The 15,549-nt window shown below is 40.4% G+C and overlaps 1 protein-coding gene across 2 annotated transcripts in view; it reads left to right on the forward strand.

The window, feature by feature from the left end:
- Positions 1-15,549, forward strand: part of LOC137624248 (serine-rich adhesin for platelets-like) — an 84,912-nt gene that overhangs the window by 38,834 nt on the left and 30,529 nt on the right. For both annotated transcript variants that reach the window (XM_068354760.1, XM_068354761.1), the window contains 3 exons: positions 3,376-3,475; positions 7,846-9,358; positions 13,089-15,458. In XM_068354760.1, the coding sequence (XP_068210861.1) occupies positions 3,376-3,475; positions 7,846-9,358; positions 13,089-15,458 (3,983 nt within the window). The remainder of the gene's footprint in view (positions 1-3,375; positions 3,476-7,845; positions 9,359-13,088; positions 15,459-15,549) is intronic.

Consider the following 15,549-nt stretch of genomic DNA (forward strand, 5'->3'; position numbering starts at 1 on the left):
TGACCGTCTCTTTGGGGACCTTGTCTAATCGAACTAAATCTTCCTCGGTAAGTCTGGCATAACCATGAAATGGAAATGCCAGACCAGGAGGAAAGAATTCAAAGTCCTCTAGAGGACGAGTGCCAAGGCCCTCCAGAGTCAACATTCCGTCTGAGAACGGGGAATGAAGAGCCATCCGCCAGGGGTTGTTCTTGGCAAACGGCGGGAGCTTAGAGGCATCCGGGATGAGAGAGCTTTGGACTCTCTCCGGAGCTCCTTGCTATACAGCCCCAATTCTCTGACCGAAGTTAGAGAACATCGAGTCCATCCTCGACTGCATCTCCGAAACCAACTTTGCCTGCATCTCCGACACGATGCGAAGCATGGCTGATTCGGAAAGGCCCGGGCTAGCAGCAGGAGGGGCGGAAGGAACTCCCGGGTCGTGAGACTTAGAGGAGGAACCAGAGGTCTTTGAAGACGGGTTCGTACAATGTTTAGAGCCATGAGAAGTCTTGTGAGGCTTGCGGGCTTTGGGTAAGGTCCTTGAAGTAGACTTATCCTTAGGGGGAACCGGGTATGAACGTTGAGACGAATCACGGTCCCCAGAAAATCCAAGAAAAGAAGAGCGATCAGAAGAAGAAGAAAGAGCGGGGCTGAGGATAGGAATCTCAGCGCTGGACACACCTGCCTCACTTACCACCCTACCTGTATCCGGCTCGTCTAGCAACATTGGTTCGACGTCCAGGTTCATGGAGGCAACATTATCCTCCAGACCTCCGGGGGCGTCCGATGGATCTTGCTGTGGGTCGATGAGACCCGTTATAGTGGCATCAATGTGGGCAATGATGGGAGCTGCCACATGCCTAGCCACAGCAGCTGAAGACTTGGCGTTGGGGTAAACCATGGTGCAGTAGTCCTCAGATAGGACGTACGGCCGCTTAGACTTCACATTCCGGGCAAACCCACCAACCCACACCTTCAGTGTGGCCCGAGCCGCAGACTTTTGCTCCGGGGATGCCTGAAATAATAGTGGGAATTATAAAAGGGAGACTCCCAATGGTCCTTCAAGACCATATATATCTTACTAATAGTAAATAAAATAAGAAGGCAATATAGCCAACGGGACTCACCGAGTCAGATCCAAGGGTAGTGATGAGGTCAAAGCAAATCACACAGTTATCCGGGTGCCATACCACAACGTCTTCCAGTTGAACCCCACAAGGGGCGTGAGATCGGCAGACGGAGTGGCCACAAGGCTGGTGCAGAACAGCTGCACAGGCCGGCGTCAGACAATGCACCATCTATAAAAAGAATAGTATATGAGAAACTGTAATTCTCTTAAATAGGGGCGGGTCCGGAGGACCCGGGCCTAACATAGGTCTAACACAAGATTAGAGCTTAACTGTACTATTCTTTAAGTAGCTCCGGACCCGGGCCTAACATAGGTCTAACACAAGAATAGAGCTTAACTGTACTATTCTTTAAGTAGGGGCGGGTCCGGAGGACCCGGGCCTAACATAGGTCTAACACAAGAATAGAGCTTAACTGTACTATTCTTTAAGTAGGGGCGGGTCCGGAGGACCCGGGCCTAACATAGGTCTAACGCAAGGTTAGAGCTTAACTGTAATATTCTTACATAGGGGCGGGACCGGAGGTCCCGGGCCTAAACATAAGTCTAACTTGAAACTAAAGTATAGCCATCCATTCCGGTCAAGCCGGGAGCATAAAAAAGGATGCAATAACAAGGAATTAAGACACATGGTGTCTGATTTCCCGGGGCGGGGTAGACCCCGGGCCGGGAAATAAAGGTATATTCAATACCAATTCCTTTAGGGACTCCGGGGTAGTGATCTGTCATATATAATCATCATAGGAAATGTTATAAAATAATAGGGGGGCGGAACTGTAGCTAAGAACTGCCAATCGAACCCGGAGGGTTTCGTATAACATAAGCCAGAATGAAAAGTGAATATAAAATAGGGTGCACCGGGATCCAACTCTGTTGACCGGTGGCCAACCAGACTAGACAGAGACGAAACCGCCGGGCCACCCGGAGGACAAAGTCCATAAACACTTAACTACCCCCTCTAAAAGGAGGGAAGGCAACGGTCCCTTAGTGGAGGGGGGAGAAGCCTAGCCTCCCACCTAGCTAGAGGGGGAGCGTGGGGGAGGATCACGTGATACGAGGCAGCAGGGCTACCAACTGACGATCCCCAACCAGACAGATCAAACGGAGTAATGGCACAAATATTCATTATAATAATAATAATAGCGTTAAATATATGAATAAACACAGAAAATTTTTGGGCAAGGCATGCAACATAAATAATTAAATCACAAAAGACACACCTGATGGCTAAAATAACATTGCCGCCTTAGCACGAAGGTCGGCAGCCATAGCGATACGTAAATGATATCGGCCCAAAAATTGAACCACGAGGATTCTAAACGCTAAATAATGAATATTCACAATAACAAATAATATTTGATAATAAAAATAATACACATAGTAACACCGCAAGTGAAAATTAAAAGCTCTCAAAAACAGGAGTACCAACTGTAGTGAAATCAAGCAAGATCGGTATGAACGAAGAGAATAAACTCCTATAATATAAATATTAAACGATCTAGGTTGCTCAAAACACAGTAAAACCCAGCTTGGTACTTAACTTAGACGGGGTCTCCTGGGAAACCGACGAAGAAGCCATAATTCACTAGAAAATAACCAAAATTCGAGAGCACCACAAAAATGCTGGTTACTTTACTCGTCGTGCTAAAAGGAGTTGGGTTCTGAATGGATGCATTGTTAGTAGTACCGAGTGAGGTTGAACGGCTCTCCTCTATTGGGGTTCTCTGTCGTGGATTAATCTAAATAGTGCGGGACCTCTGGAATATACGCCCAATTTTATACCGACACCAATAGGTGAGCGAGCTAGTTAACCTAGCACTCCTTTACATTTTTTCTCTGGTATATTTAGCAGTAAATTACCTAAGAATAAGTGCTAAATGGAGCTTATTCACTGGGCGGCACAGGTTCGGGCCCAGAAATTATATTTTCAATTTAAAATAAATTTTTTAATATACTTACCCGGTGGATATATATAATTAAAGGCCCCCCTTCCTCCCCGATAGAGACCCTACGGACTGAGAAGAACTGAATTCCTGGGGAAATATATGCCGGCAGTTGGCACTAGTGTTCACACCCAGCAACCACCACGGTGATCGCTCACGAGTTTTTTTAATCTGTCGACCGTCGGAGACGTTAACTACATATATATCCACCGGGTAAGTATATTCAAAAATTTATTTTAAATTGAAAATATCATGATTATAAAAAAAAACAGCCTAAAATTTGTTTAATGGAAAATCGATATTAGATGCTGGTTTTCTTGACAGGCCATCTTGCAGTAAAGCTGAAAACCGGAAATTTGATCACGTTGTGATTCTTGGAAATACGTTATACTGGCACATTCTTCAGGACTTCAAGTCACCTCGTGTAAGTTTAGGCATATGTTTAGTTTAATGGAATATTAATGACACAAGGGCAGGTATTTATGGAAAATGAACAGATTTGCTTTTAAATTATCCAAACAAAGATTTTAAGCTTTCTGTTACTCAGGAATTTTTTTGTGTAAGGTTTTATTGATGAAGTTGAATGAATTATAAGTATCAATAAATGAAGAACAGGGTTTTAATGTCGAGTAATATTAATGCAAGTATTAAACATGCCTTACATTGAGGGCTTAATATTTCAAGATTGTGGGTTTATGCTTGTGAATATCTTCAGTATAAATTTTTCTGAGTTCTGACTAAATTTATTTTTGCATCCCACATGTCATCGTTAACAATAATCATGGTTTTGAGTTAACAATGTGTAAAGTTCTGGACAACTTATGCATATTCTCACAAGGCGTTATAAAGTATTTATATAAGGAAATAGTGAGTCTTGGGAGTGTCATTGAGGTTGCATCAATTATTTATGGGTTTTTAGCATTCACAGGTGACTGTTACTTAATCCGGCTGAATGGTAAGCCCTGACAGTACCATTATTTTTTTCTGTGCATATAATGGTCGTATCTAGATAGTGTTCGTGTAAAGAGGTGACAAAGTTTGAAATGAAAGAGAATCATCGCTAACTTTGTTTTATAAATTTCACATGAAATTAATAACCAGAAATAAGTATGAAAGCAATACAGTGTATTCTTCTATTAACACTAAGAATTTCTTTTATTTTACCATATAGCTGAATAAATTTTCCATTAATTGATATTTATCGATAGTTTTATATTTATAAATATCCTATGTGCGTAGAAAATACACACATATACCAAGGCACTTCCCCCAATTTTGGGGGTTAGCCGACATCAACGAATGAAACAAAACAAAAAGGGGACCTCTACTCTACGTTCCTCCCAGCCTGACAAGGGACGCAACCGAGTTCAGCTGGTACTGCTAGGGTGCCACAGCCCACCCTCCCCCGTTATCCACCACAGTTGAAGCTTCATAACGCTGAATCCCCTACTGCTGCTACCTCCGCGGTCATCTAAGGCACCGGAGGAAGCAGCAGGGCCTACCGGAACTGCGTCACAATCGCTCGCCATTCATTCCTATTTCTAGCACGCTCTCTTGCCTCTCTCACATCTATCCTCCTATCACCCACAGCTTCCTTCACTCCGTCCATCCACCCAAACCTTGGCCTTCCTCTTGTACTTCTCCCATCAACTCTTGCATTCATCACCTTAGCAGACAGCCATTTTCCATTCTCTCAACATGGCCAAACCACCTCAACACATTCATATCCACTTTAGCTGCTAACTCATTTCTTACACCCATTCTCACCCTCACCAATTCGTTCCTAACCCTATTTGCTCGAGATACACCTGCCATACTCCTTAGACACTTCATCTCAAATACATTCAATTTCTGTCTTTCCGTCACTTTCATTCCCCACAACTCCGATCCATACACCACAGTTGGTACAATCACTTTCTCATACAGAACTCTTTACATTCATGCCCAACCCTCTATTTTTTTACTAATCCCTTAACTGCCCCCAACCCTTTGCATCCTTCATTCACTCTCTGACGTACATCTGCTTCCACTCCACCATTTGCTGCAACAACAGACCCCAAGTACTTGAACTGATCCACCTCCTCAAGTAACTCTCCATTCAATATGACATTCAATCTTGCACCACCTTCCCTTCTCGTACATCTCATAACCTTACTCTTACCCACATAAACTCTCAACTTCCTTCTCTCACACACCCTTCCAAATTCTGTGACTAATCGGCCAAGGTTCTTTTCTGCGTCTGCAACCAGTACAGTATCATCCGCAAACAACAACTGATTTACCTCCCATTCATGGTCATTCTCGTCTACCAGTTTCAATGCTCGTCCAAGCACTCGAGCATTCACCTCTCTCACCACTCCATCAACATATAAGTTAAACAACCACGGCGACATGACACATCCCTGTCTCAGCCCCACTCTCACCGGAAAATGCTTTACTACCTTTGTAGAAACTTTTCACTGCTTGCAACAACCTTCCACCAACTCCATATAACCTCATCACATTCCACATTGCTTCCCTATCAACTCTTATCATACGCTTTCTCCATATCCATAAATGCAACATACACCACCTTACCTTTAGCTAAATATTTCTCGCATATCTGCCTAACTGTAAAAATCTGATTCATACAACCCCTACCTCTTCTAAAACCACCGTGTACTTCTAAGATTGCATTCTCTGTTTTATCCTTAATCCTATTAATCAGTACTCTAGCATGCACTTTTCCAACTACACTCAACAAACTAATACCCCTTGAATTACAACACTCGTACACATCTCCCTTACCCTTATATAGTGGTACAATACATGAACAAACCCAATCTACTGGTACCGTTGACAATACAAAACACACATTATACAATCTCACCAACCATTCAAGTACAGTCACACCCCCTTCCTTCAACATCTCAGCTCTCACACCATCCATACCAGATGCTTTTCCTACTCTCGTTTCATCTAGTGCTCTCCTCACTTTCTCTCTTGTAATCTCTCTCTCATTCTCATCTCCCATCACCGGCACCTCAACACCTTCAACAGCAATTATATCTGCCTCCCTATTATACTCAACATTCAGTAAATTTTCAAAATATCCCAACCACCTTTTCCTTGCCTCCTCTCCTTTTAACAACCTTCCATTTCCATCTTTCACTCTCTTCAATTCTTGAGCCACCCTTCCTTACTCTCTTCACTTCTTTCCAAAACTACTTCTTATTCTCTTCATATGAACGACCCAATCCCTGACCCCACCTCAGGTCAGCTGCCCTCTTTGCCTCACTTACCTTGCGCTTTATTTCCACATTTTTCTCTATATTTTTCATACTTCTCTACACTATTTCTCTGCACCCATTCTTCAAAAGCCCTCTTTTTCTCTTCCACTTTTACCTTCTCTCCTTCATTCCACCATTCACTGCTCTTCCTCATGCTGCCTCCAACAAACTTCTTGCCACACACATCACTTGCAATCCCAACAAAATTTTCTTTTACTAACTTCCACTCCTCTAAATTACCAGTTTATCTTACTTTCACTTCGTCATATGCCATTTTCAACCTTTCTTGATACTTACTTTTTACCCCCGGTTTTATTAGCTCTTCAACCCTCACTAGCTCCCTTCTACATCCACCTACTCTATTCCCCCACTCTTTTGCTACAACTAATTTTCCTTCCACCAAAAAATGATCAGACATACCGTTAGCCATACCCCTAAACACGTGCACGTCTTTCAATCTTCCGAACATTCTTTTAGTTATCAACACATAATCCATTAACGCTCTTTCTACCAATCTTCCATTTGCCACTCTTACCCATGTATACTTGTTTTTATCTTTCTTTTTGAAAAAGCTAGAACTTATCACCATCTCTTGCTCAACACACATATCTACCAGTCTCTCACCACACTCATTTTCACCTGGTACGCCATACTTCCCAATGACACCTTCTACCTTTCCAGCACCCAATCTAGCATTTAAGTCACCCATGACAACTATATAATTCCTTCTACACACCTATTTAATTCATTCCAGAACTCATTCCGCTCTTCTTCACTTTTCTCACAACCTGGCCCATATGCACTGACAAAAGCCCAAAATTTCCGACCCAACCTAACCCTTACCCACATTAACCTAGATGATATCTCCTTCTATTCCACTACTTTACCTGTCATCCATTCACTCAGCAATAAAACCACACCCTCTCATGTTCTTCCCCTTTCAATCCCAGACACTCTACCAGACATTTCACCAAACATCACTTCACCCTTCTCTTTTATCTTTGTCTCACACAAGGCCAATATATCTATCCTCATATTCCTAAGCATACTTCCAATCTCACATCTTTTACTCTTTATCGTACTGCAACCACGCACATTCAAACACCCCAAAACTAGAGTGCGGAGAGCTGTCACTCTCCCCGAGCTCCACCTCTTTGATGATGTCTCACATGATTGTAAATACAGGAGAGGGGGTTCCCAGCCCCCACGTCCCTTCCCTTTTAGTCGCCTCTTACAACACGCAGGGATACGTTGGCGCTATTCTAATTGTTTTTATGCCCCCGCGGCCACGGGGGCCCATAAATTAGATTTGTTAATCCAACAAATTTATATTAATTTATAATTGTCATCGAGGTTGGTGATATTTGTTGTTATATTGCCGCCTCTAGGAAGCAGAGGCTTCTTCCTTCTCAGGAAACCAGACCCCATTTCTGTCGTTGAGTTGTTCATGTTCAGTTTTAAGATTAGTCTGAATAAGAACTTTTTTTTCAAGTCTTTCTAAAAATATTTTTTTTTTCTCTTATAGATTACTACAATTGGAGCAGAACAGTTGAGCTTCTGTCAGATTCCGAAATTGATACGCCAACATCGAAATAAAGATAACAGTAAGGCTCTCTGGTTACTGCCTATAGGAATTTACAGCCTTACTGAGTTTCATCTACATCCTTCATGTAAAAATTGTCCTTGCCCCCTTCATGTAGTAACTCTTGAAAGAAATATAATGCCAAGTATGGAAGACATGGTAAAATATACCAAAGATTTACTGCAGCAAGCCAAAGCCTTGTGTCAAATTGTACAAGAGATATTGGACCCTGAAGCTGTTGTCCTTTTTATACCTCCAATTCGTGCAGTAGTGGTAGTTGAGGAAATGTTCAAGCCCCATGAATTACTTCACCAAGTTTGTGAAATGCACAATGCATTTTGTGGCGGAGCTGAAACCCTGAATACACTAAGGGAGTACTACAATCAGTTTTGTGAACTTTGGAAGACTTTAGTCCCAGAGAATCTTAATAGTACCCTCCCCTCATTGTCTGTCATTACCAAGTATCAGGCAGAAAGCCAGGGACAGAATTTAGTGCCTATAGTAGATGGGGAAGATTATACTTATGCAGTTGAGTTATGGAAGGACATGGTGAGGGAATTTATCGCAGAATCTCTTGGTGCTTTTCAAATTAACCGTGGTTCCATTTCCACGATTTCTGATAAAGACCAAAATCATAGAGGTTCAAGTACAGGTTTAAGTGATATGCATATTCTCTGCATAGGTTCAAAAAATCTGTGCGATAATTTTGCAAGTTTGCAGAAACAAATTCCAATAACATTTGCTCATGAAAATGTTGACTTCAGTGATGAATGTTGTAAGAAGTTTATTTCATACATGGAAAAGGTACCACAGCCAACAGCATGGGTCATTTTAGTTGATATGTCATTATTGACACAAAAAAATGTCCAGGACACTCATTGTAGTAGAGCTCATTGTAGATCTCCCATAGAATATCATGTATTAAAAGAACAAGTGAAAGGAACAGTTAGACAGCAAGAAATATTACTTGAGAGCATGATTGACCAAGTATTAGCAAAAGCTAAGTTTTTTGCGGTAAAGTTAGTAGCAAGATTACCGAGAGGGTCCGTTATTTGCTTTTTGCCTGTTGCCACAACTTGTGCTACGATTATTTCGCCACGTATATCTCATGGTCAGATACATGAATTGAAAAGGGCTATGCCAGATGTGCAAGTTTTACAAGGCCAGTACGATTGTTGGTACAAATGCACTACATACTTTGATAAAATATGGAAACAATTTTTGTTAGAAAATACACGTGGGTTTAAAATTCATGAGCTGTTACTGAACTACTACAAGAAGAAGTTGGAATTCATTGCTTTGGAACTGAAATTAGATTCTCTTCGGGTTAAATCGAGAAATGCTGCCCAGTGGAGCAGCACAATTGAAGAAATCCTGTTAAGCATATCTAAGGATGACTGTGTTTTAAGGCGTGAATCAGAATCACAGGTGGATTCCGCCATTTTTATAACAATAGGTAAGAGTTTTGTAGAAATAATCCATTGTTTTTATAAGGACAGAAGTTTTAACTGTAGTTTGTTTATTTTGAACAGTTATATATCAGACTGTTGCTGGAAAGTGCCATGTTCTTTGCTTAAAAGTTTTTCATTAGTTTCAGATTTTCTCATATTTAGATATTAGTTTAATAATCCTTGTAATGAAAAGTAAATTCTAAATATTAAAGTAGTACATTTTGTGTAGTGTAAATTAAGACTACTTTGTCACGGTATCCATGCTTCTACATGGTAAAGGGTTATAATTTTCCCTTCTGACCCATTCCAAAGAGAACTCCTTTGCTTTATTTAGCACTTCATATTTTCAAGACTAAATTTATTTTTGTTAATGGGCCACTGCTCTGATTTTATACGAATCAATTTTTTTTGTGCGTGCATGCCTAAAGGCGTACAATGTGTTTTACATCTGCTTATTACTGCGTTGGCATAGCAAGCCACATAAGTGAGGAAAGAAACCCTATTACTGCATTTTTTTTTTTTTTTTTTGTACCAAAGCACTGGTTTATGTGACAAGGTGGTCTTCATTAGCCTGCTTAATTTTTGTATCAGACATTTCTCCGTTGAGGGATTTTGCCCTTTCATGTAAATGTCCCAGTAGCCTACTTGATTCTTTTATGCTTGCCTCTTAGATTCTTTTTTTGCTTATTAGATTGCCACTCTTGACTATGTGTCCAGTCCTATTTATTCCCTGCTTTTATGGTATGTTTATGGATTCATTCTATATGCTCTTCAGTAATGGACAGCCCTTCCATATTTTACTGCTATCTTCATGGACTTACCTGACCTAGCTATCAGTAACTTACCTGACCTAGCTATCAGTAACTTGAGTGGGTCGACACTGCATGCCATTCCCGTATATTTCATTTGTTTAACTATTTTGAGAGTACATTCCATCACTCGAGGGTGCAGTTGTGTATATGAAACGTCAGGGCCGTACACTTGCATACACATCATAAATGTTTCATTTCTATGAACCTGATGTTCAAATTGCAATTTTTCCCCCGTGAAGTTTTCGTCAAGACTTTTATCACCCCTTCCAGGTTTTGATAAGTGTTTATTGCATTTTAAGTTGAAAACTACTCTATTGGTTAGCTTTTTTTGTGCACTGGGTTTTAAGTAACTGCAGTGAGAAGTATATCTCTTGATTCCTCTCAGGAATTATATTCCTAGTTATTGTTTACGTTACCAAAGAGTACACACTGTGCAGCAGTATAGTCTCTACATCTTGAACAAAATAAATTACCGTTTGTTGCTCATAATAGATGAGGAAAGTAATTTTTAGTTCAAGGGGAATTTCAAAGAGAGAATAGATTTTTTTGAGGGGTTCATAGTGATATGTCACGCGATTAGTGATAAACATATTGTATTTCAACTTATTTAACTTCTTTTTCTATAGTCTTGAGGGCAGTAAGTCTGACTTAACTGCGTGGCTGCATACACTAACCCAACTTCCATAGTTGGTTGTACTGATCATATTTTTATAGTGTTCCTTCAGTAAGGGTTTTGAATGTTCATTGCGCCTTAGTCAAGTTCCTCTCGCAGTGTCAAATCCTTTAATTACTTTTGTCCTTCTACAGCTAAACCCTTGCATTTCTAAGACTCGTCTTTTTATTGCCCTTACGAGTCTGCCTAAAAAAAAATCCATTTTATAACAGGTTATTTGTATTTACGGAAGAACTATATTTTATATTAAGTTTAATTCTCAAATTAAAGGCAGTGCATAGTATTTTAAGAAATTTTATTACATCTGTGATCAAATTGTGGAATGATCTTCCTAATCAGGTAGTAAAATTACTGGAAATAAGAAAGTTCAAACTTGCAGAAAAAGTTTTTATGTAGAACAGGTTAACATAGGCTTTTATAGTTTATTAATGAAAGATCTATTTTTAATATTACTGTTCTTAAAATGTTATGTAATTGTTCATTACTTTTCTGGTAGTCTATTTCCATTCCACATAGGGCTATTTTCCATGTTGGATCCCTTGGGCAAATAGCATCTTGCTTTTCCAAGTAGGATTGTAGCTTAGCTAGTAATAGTAATAATCAAGGAAATTTAGTAAATAGTATTTCATTTCTATGTTGACCTGATGCTCGTAGTTATGCCCACCCGCCTCCCCGCTGACTTGTGACATCAAGGAAGAGGGAATACTTTCAATTTCAGTACCGAAGAATGCGTAACGCTTTGTCTGCTCTTAACCATTAACTGCTTGAGGGGCCCATGTATCTTTTAAAAGGAAAGGTAAGGGGAAAATATTTTGGGTAAATTGTCTATTAACAGGTTTTGTCGAGGGAATTTTCCGAGGCAATCAAAATCTTGAAGAGGAAGTACATGTCTTGACAAAAATTCCAACAGAAATAATCGACGTCAACATCAGTGACAGAATTTGGAAGGGTATGTGCGAGAAGGGAAGGTGGTGCGAGGTTGAATGTCATGTTGAATGGAGAGTTACTTGAGGAGGTGGATCAGTTTAAGTACTTGGGGTCTGTTGTTGCAGCAAATGGTAGGGTGGAAGCAGATGTACGTCAGAGAGTGAATGAAGGATGCAAAGTGGTGGGGGAAGTGAAGGAAGTGGTAAAGAATAGAGGGTTAGGCATGAATGTAAAGAGAGTTCCGTATGAGAAAGTGATTGTACCAACTGTGGTGTGTGGATCGGAGTTGTGGGGAATGAAAGTGACGGAGAGACAGAAAGTGAATGTGTTTGAGATGAGGTGTCTGAGGAGTATGGCTGGTACATCTTGAGTAGATAGGGTTAGGAACGAAGTAGTGAGGGTGAGAACGGTTGGATATGAATGTGTTGAGGTGGTTTGGCCATGTTGAGAGAATAGAAAATGGCTGTCTGATAAAGAAGATAATGAATGCAAGAGTTGATGGGAGAAGTACAAGAGGAAGGCCAATGTTTGGGTGGATGGATGGAGTGAAGGAAGCTGTGGGTGATTGGAGGATAGATGTGAGAGGCAAGAGAGCCTGCTAGAAATAGGAATGAATGGCTACTGATTGTGACACAGTTCCGGTAGGCCCTGCTGCTTCCTCCGGTCGCCTTGGATGACCGTGGAGGTAGCAGCAGTAGGGGATGCGGCATTATGGAGCTTCATCTGTGGTGGATAATGGGTGAGGGTAGGCTGTGTCACCCTAGCAGTACCAGCCGAACTCGTTTGAGTCCCTTGTCAGGCTGGGAGGAGCGTAGAGAGGAAAGGTCCCCTTTTTTTTCATTTGTTTGATGTTGGCTACCCCCCAAAATTGGGGGAAGTATATAGGTATATGTATGTATGTATTTTATTATTTTGCTTTTTGTAATATGCAGAGCACATTTTACCATCTTGCTCTTATAAGTGTCATAGTACAGTATAGAAATTTGAATCTGTTCACTTCCTGCTAAATAAATAGCTATTGTGGCTTTCCTTTTTAACTAGGTAGAAAAATTTTATGTACAGCAGCAGTGTGCTGCTGCCTTTTTCATTGTACAGTACATGAACTGTACAGTACAGTATATTATATACAAAAGGTTTATGAATTCATAAATTTTCCTTTTCTGTTTTGAAATGCAGATTCTTAATCCTGCCTCAAAATAGAGCTAAAATCCAAGTGTAATATAGAATCACTTTTATGTTTACATAACTAAAAATTTCAACACTTTTAAAAATTTACCGTAAATAATTTTGCTATATACGCTATTCTGTTTATTATATTTACAGATGATTCCCCCCATTCACCATTGGGACTTACTGCTCAGGACCCAGCCATCTCAAATCTAACAGGAGCCCCATCTCAGGTAGCAGTGTCAAGAACTGCAGCAACAACTCCACAAGATAGAGTGCAAGTTGAGAGAGCTACCCCTGTTCCACATTCTGCAAGTAATATTTCTGTAACCAGTTCTTTAGAGAAAGAAAACAGACCAACCAAAGAAACAACATCGAATAGACCATCCCCCAATGTTTTGGCACCTAACACTCCGGGGATTGTAAGTTGCATGGAGAGAAATACGAAGAGCAGTCCTCTGAATGCTAGTACATCAGTTAACTCTGCTTTGCTTGATAGAACAACAGCTGTTAAGGACATAAATCATCCTAAAAACTCTAGTAATACAAATTCACTTACAAAAGCTAACCCTATTCCACATTCAACAAGTAATGTTTCTGTAACCACTTCATCCGAGAAAGCAAACAGGCCAACCAAAGGAAAACCATCCGATACATCATCCCCTAAAGTTTTGTCACCTAATACTCCAGTGACTGAGAGTTGTGTGAAGAGGGAAGTAGACAGCCATCCTCTGAATGCTAGTACATCAGTGAACTCTGTTGTGTCTGATAAAACAACAGCTGCAAAGAGCATAAATCATCCTAAAAACTCTAGTAATACAAATTCACTTACAAAAGCTAACCCTGTTTCACATTCAACAAGTAATGTTTCTGTAACCAGTTCATCGGAAAAAGAAAATAGACCAACCAAAAGAAACTCATCAGAGACATCATCCCCTAAAGTTTTGTCATCTAATACTCCAGTGATTGAAAGTTGTGTGAAGAGGGAAACAGAGAGCATTCCTCTTAATACTTGTACATCAGTGAACTCTGTCCTACCTGATAAAACAACAACTGCTAAGAGCATAAATTATCCTAAGAACTCTAGTAATACAAAATCACTGTCAGGTGGAATTGTCAGTGCTGTACCTGCTACAGCCTTGAGTCACACTAGTCTTCCATGTTCATTGAATACAACTTTATCAAAAGTAGCTGTCCCTTCAGCCGTTCCTGATAAAGCTCAAGTTTCTGAATCTTCCACAAAAGCACAAAGAAAATCTACAGAATTGCCAGTTAAACAGTTAGAACCCCCTAAGAAGATTCTTAATAAAGAAGAAAATGCATCCAGTGTTGGAGATAATGTTGAAAGCACACTTACCACTTCTGTAACAACATTTTCGAAAAGTGTAAGTAATGAAAAGTCAAGTATAACAGAAAAATTCCCTGCTAAAGCTCCAGCTCATTCAGTGAGAAATTCTCAACCAATGAAAGCCACAGACAAAGTGGAAAGCACAAATCTCTCCTCTTCTAACCAGAATGCTCTTGATAGAACTGTGGTATCAGCATCCCCAGAGGCAAGTCAGAGTGATAGTTTTAACAAGATAAATCAGAGAAAAGCTTTTGTTGATCCCACTTGTCAGGAAAAAGTACAAGATAGAGAGTCTTTGAATGGTTCCTCCAAAGCAGTTGTAATGAAAAATTTGCCATTGAGTGCGGCACAAGTAAGCAAAGGTTCTTCAGAGCAAACAGAACCATCTTCTAAAAAGACAGACAACAAGAATAGTCCAGTTTCAGCTATAGGGTCTCCTGCTTCCATGGCTGACACCTCATTGAAGGTTCCTAGTCCTATTTCAAAACAATCGGCAGACTATCAGCCATCATCTACTAATTTATCACCTTTATCAAGGAGAAGCAGCTTTGCTGTGATTCCCTTGGAAAAGGGTTATCCTTCCAATGTGGCCCCAAAACCAGCACCTTCCTCAGTTACCACTATGACACCGACCAAATCAGGGTCTTCATCTAATTTTAACACAAATGCAAAAACAGGTGCACCAACATGCATTGTGCATCCTACTACTGTGCATGCTACTGATTTGTCTACTCATGAGGCCACTAGATCTGAGGGTCATAGCATTTCACAATCTAATTCAGTCTCTACTTCAGGTCCAACAGGATCTGCGAGATACACACTGAATGCTACTAACACTTCTAATATCAGTTCTGTGCCATTAGATGTATCCTGTGCATCGACTGCGGTCTATACCTGTTCACCTCCTCTGAAGACTGTTTCTCATAATCAGAGAATCCCAACTGCTGTTGTTACACCGAAGATTAACATGCAAAAGAATTGTTCAACCCCAAAATCTTCACAAACAAAAAGTGATATACGGGTGGACAGAGGGGGCTCATCTGATCAGACCACGTATGGGATCATATTATTAAACCTAAATAAAAGAATAAAAAATGAAGATCTGAAGCTGCTTTTTGAAGCTTGTGGTCCTGTACACTCGATGCTACGTCCTTCAAATATTATCGGGAAACCAACAGGTACTGTACTGTATTCCTCTAAAGTTGCTTCACAAGATTTTGAAGGATTTTTTTTATATTAGTTTCAATTATTTTTATTTGAGAAAAGTAG

Source organism: Palaemon carinicauda, chromosome 31 (genome assembly GCF_036898095.1).
Source record: "Palaemon carinicauda isolate YSFRI2023 chromosome 31, ASM3689809v2, whole genome shotgun sequence".
NCBI classification, from domain to species: Eukaryota; Metazoa; Arthropoda; class Malacostraca; order Decapoda; family Palaemonidae; genus Palaemon; species Palaemon carinicauda.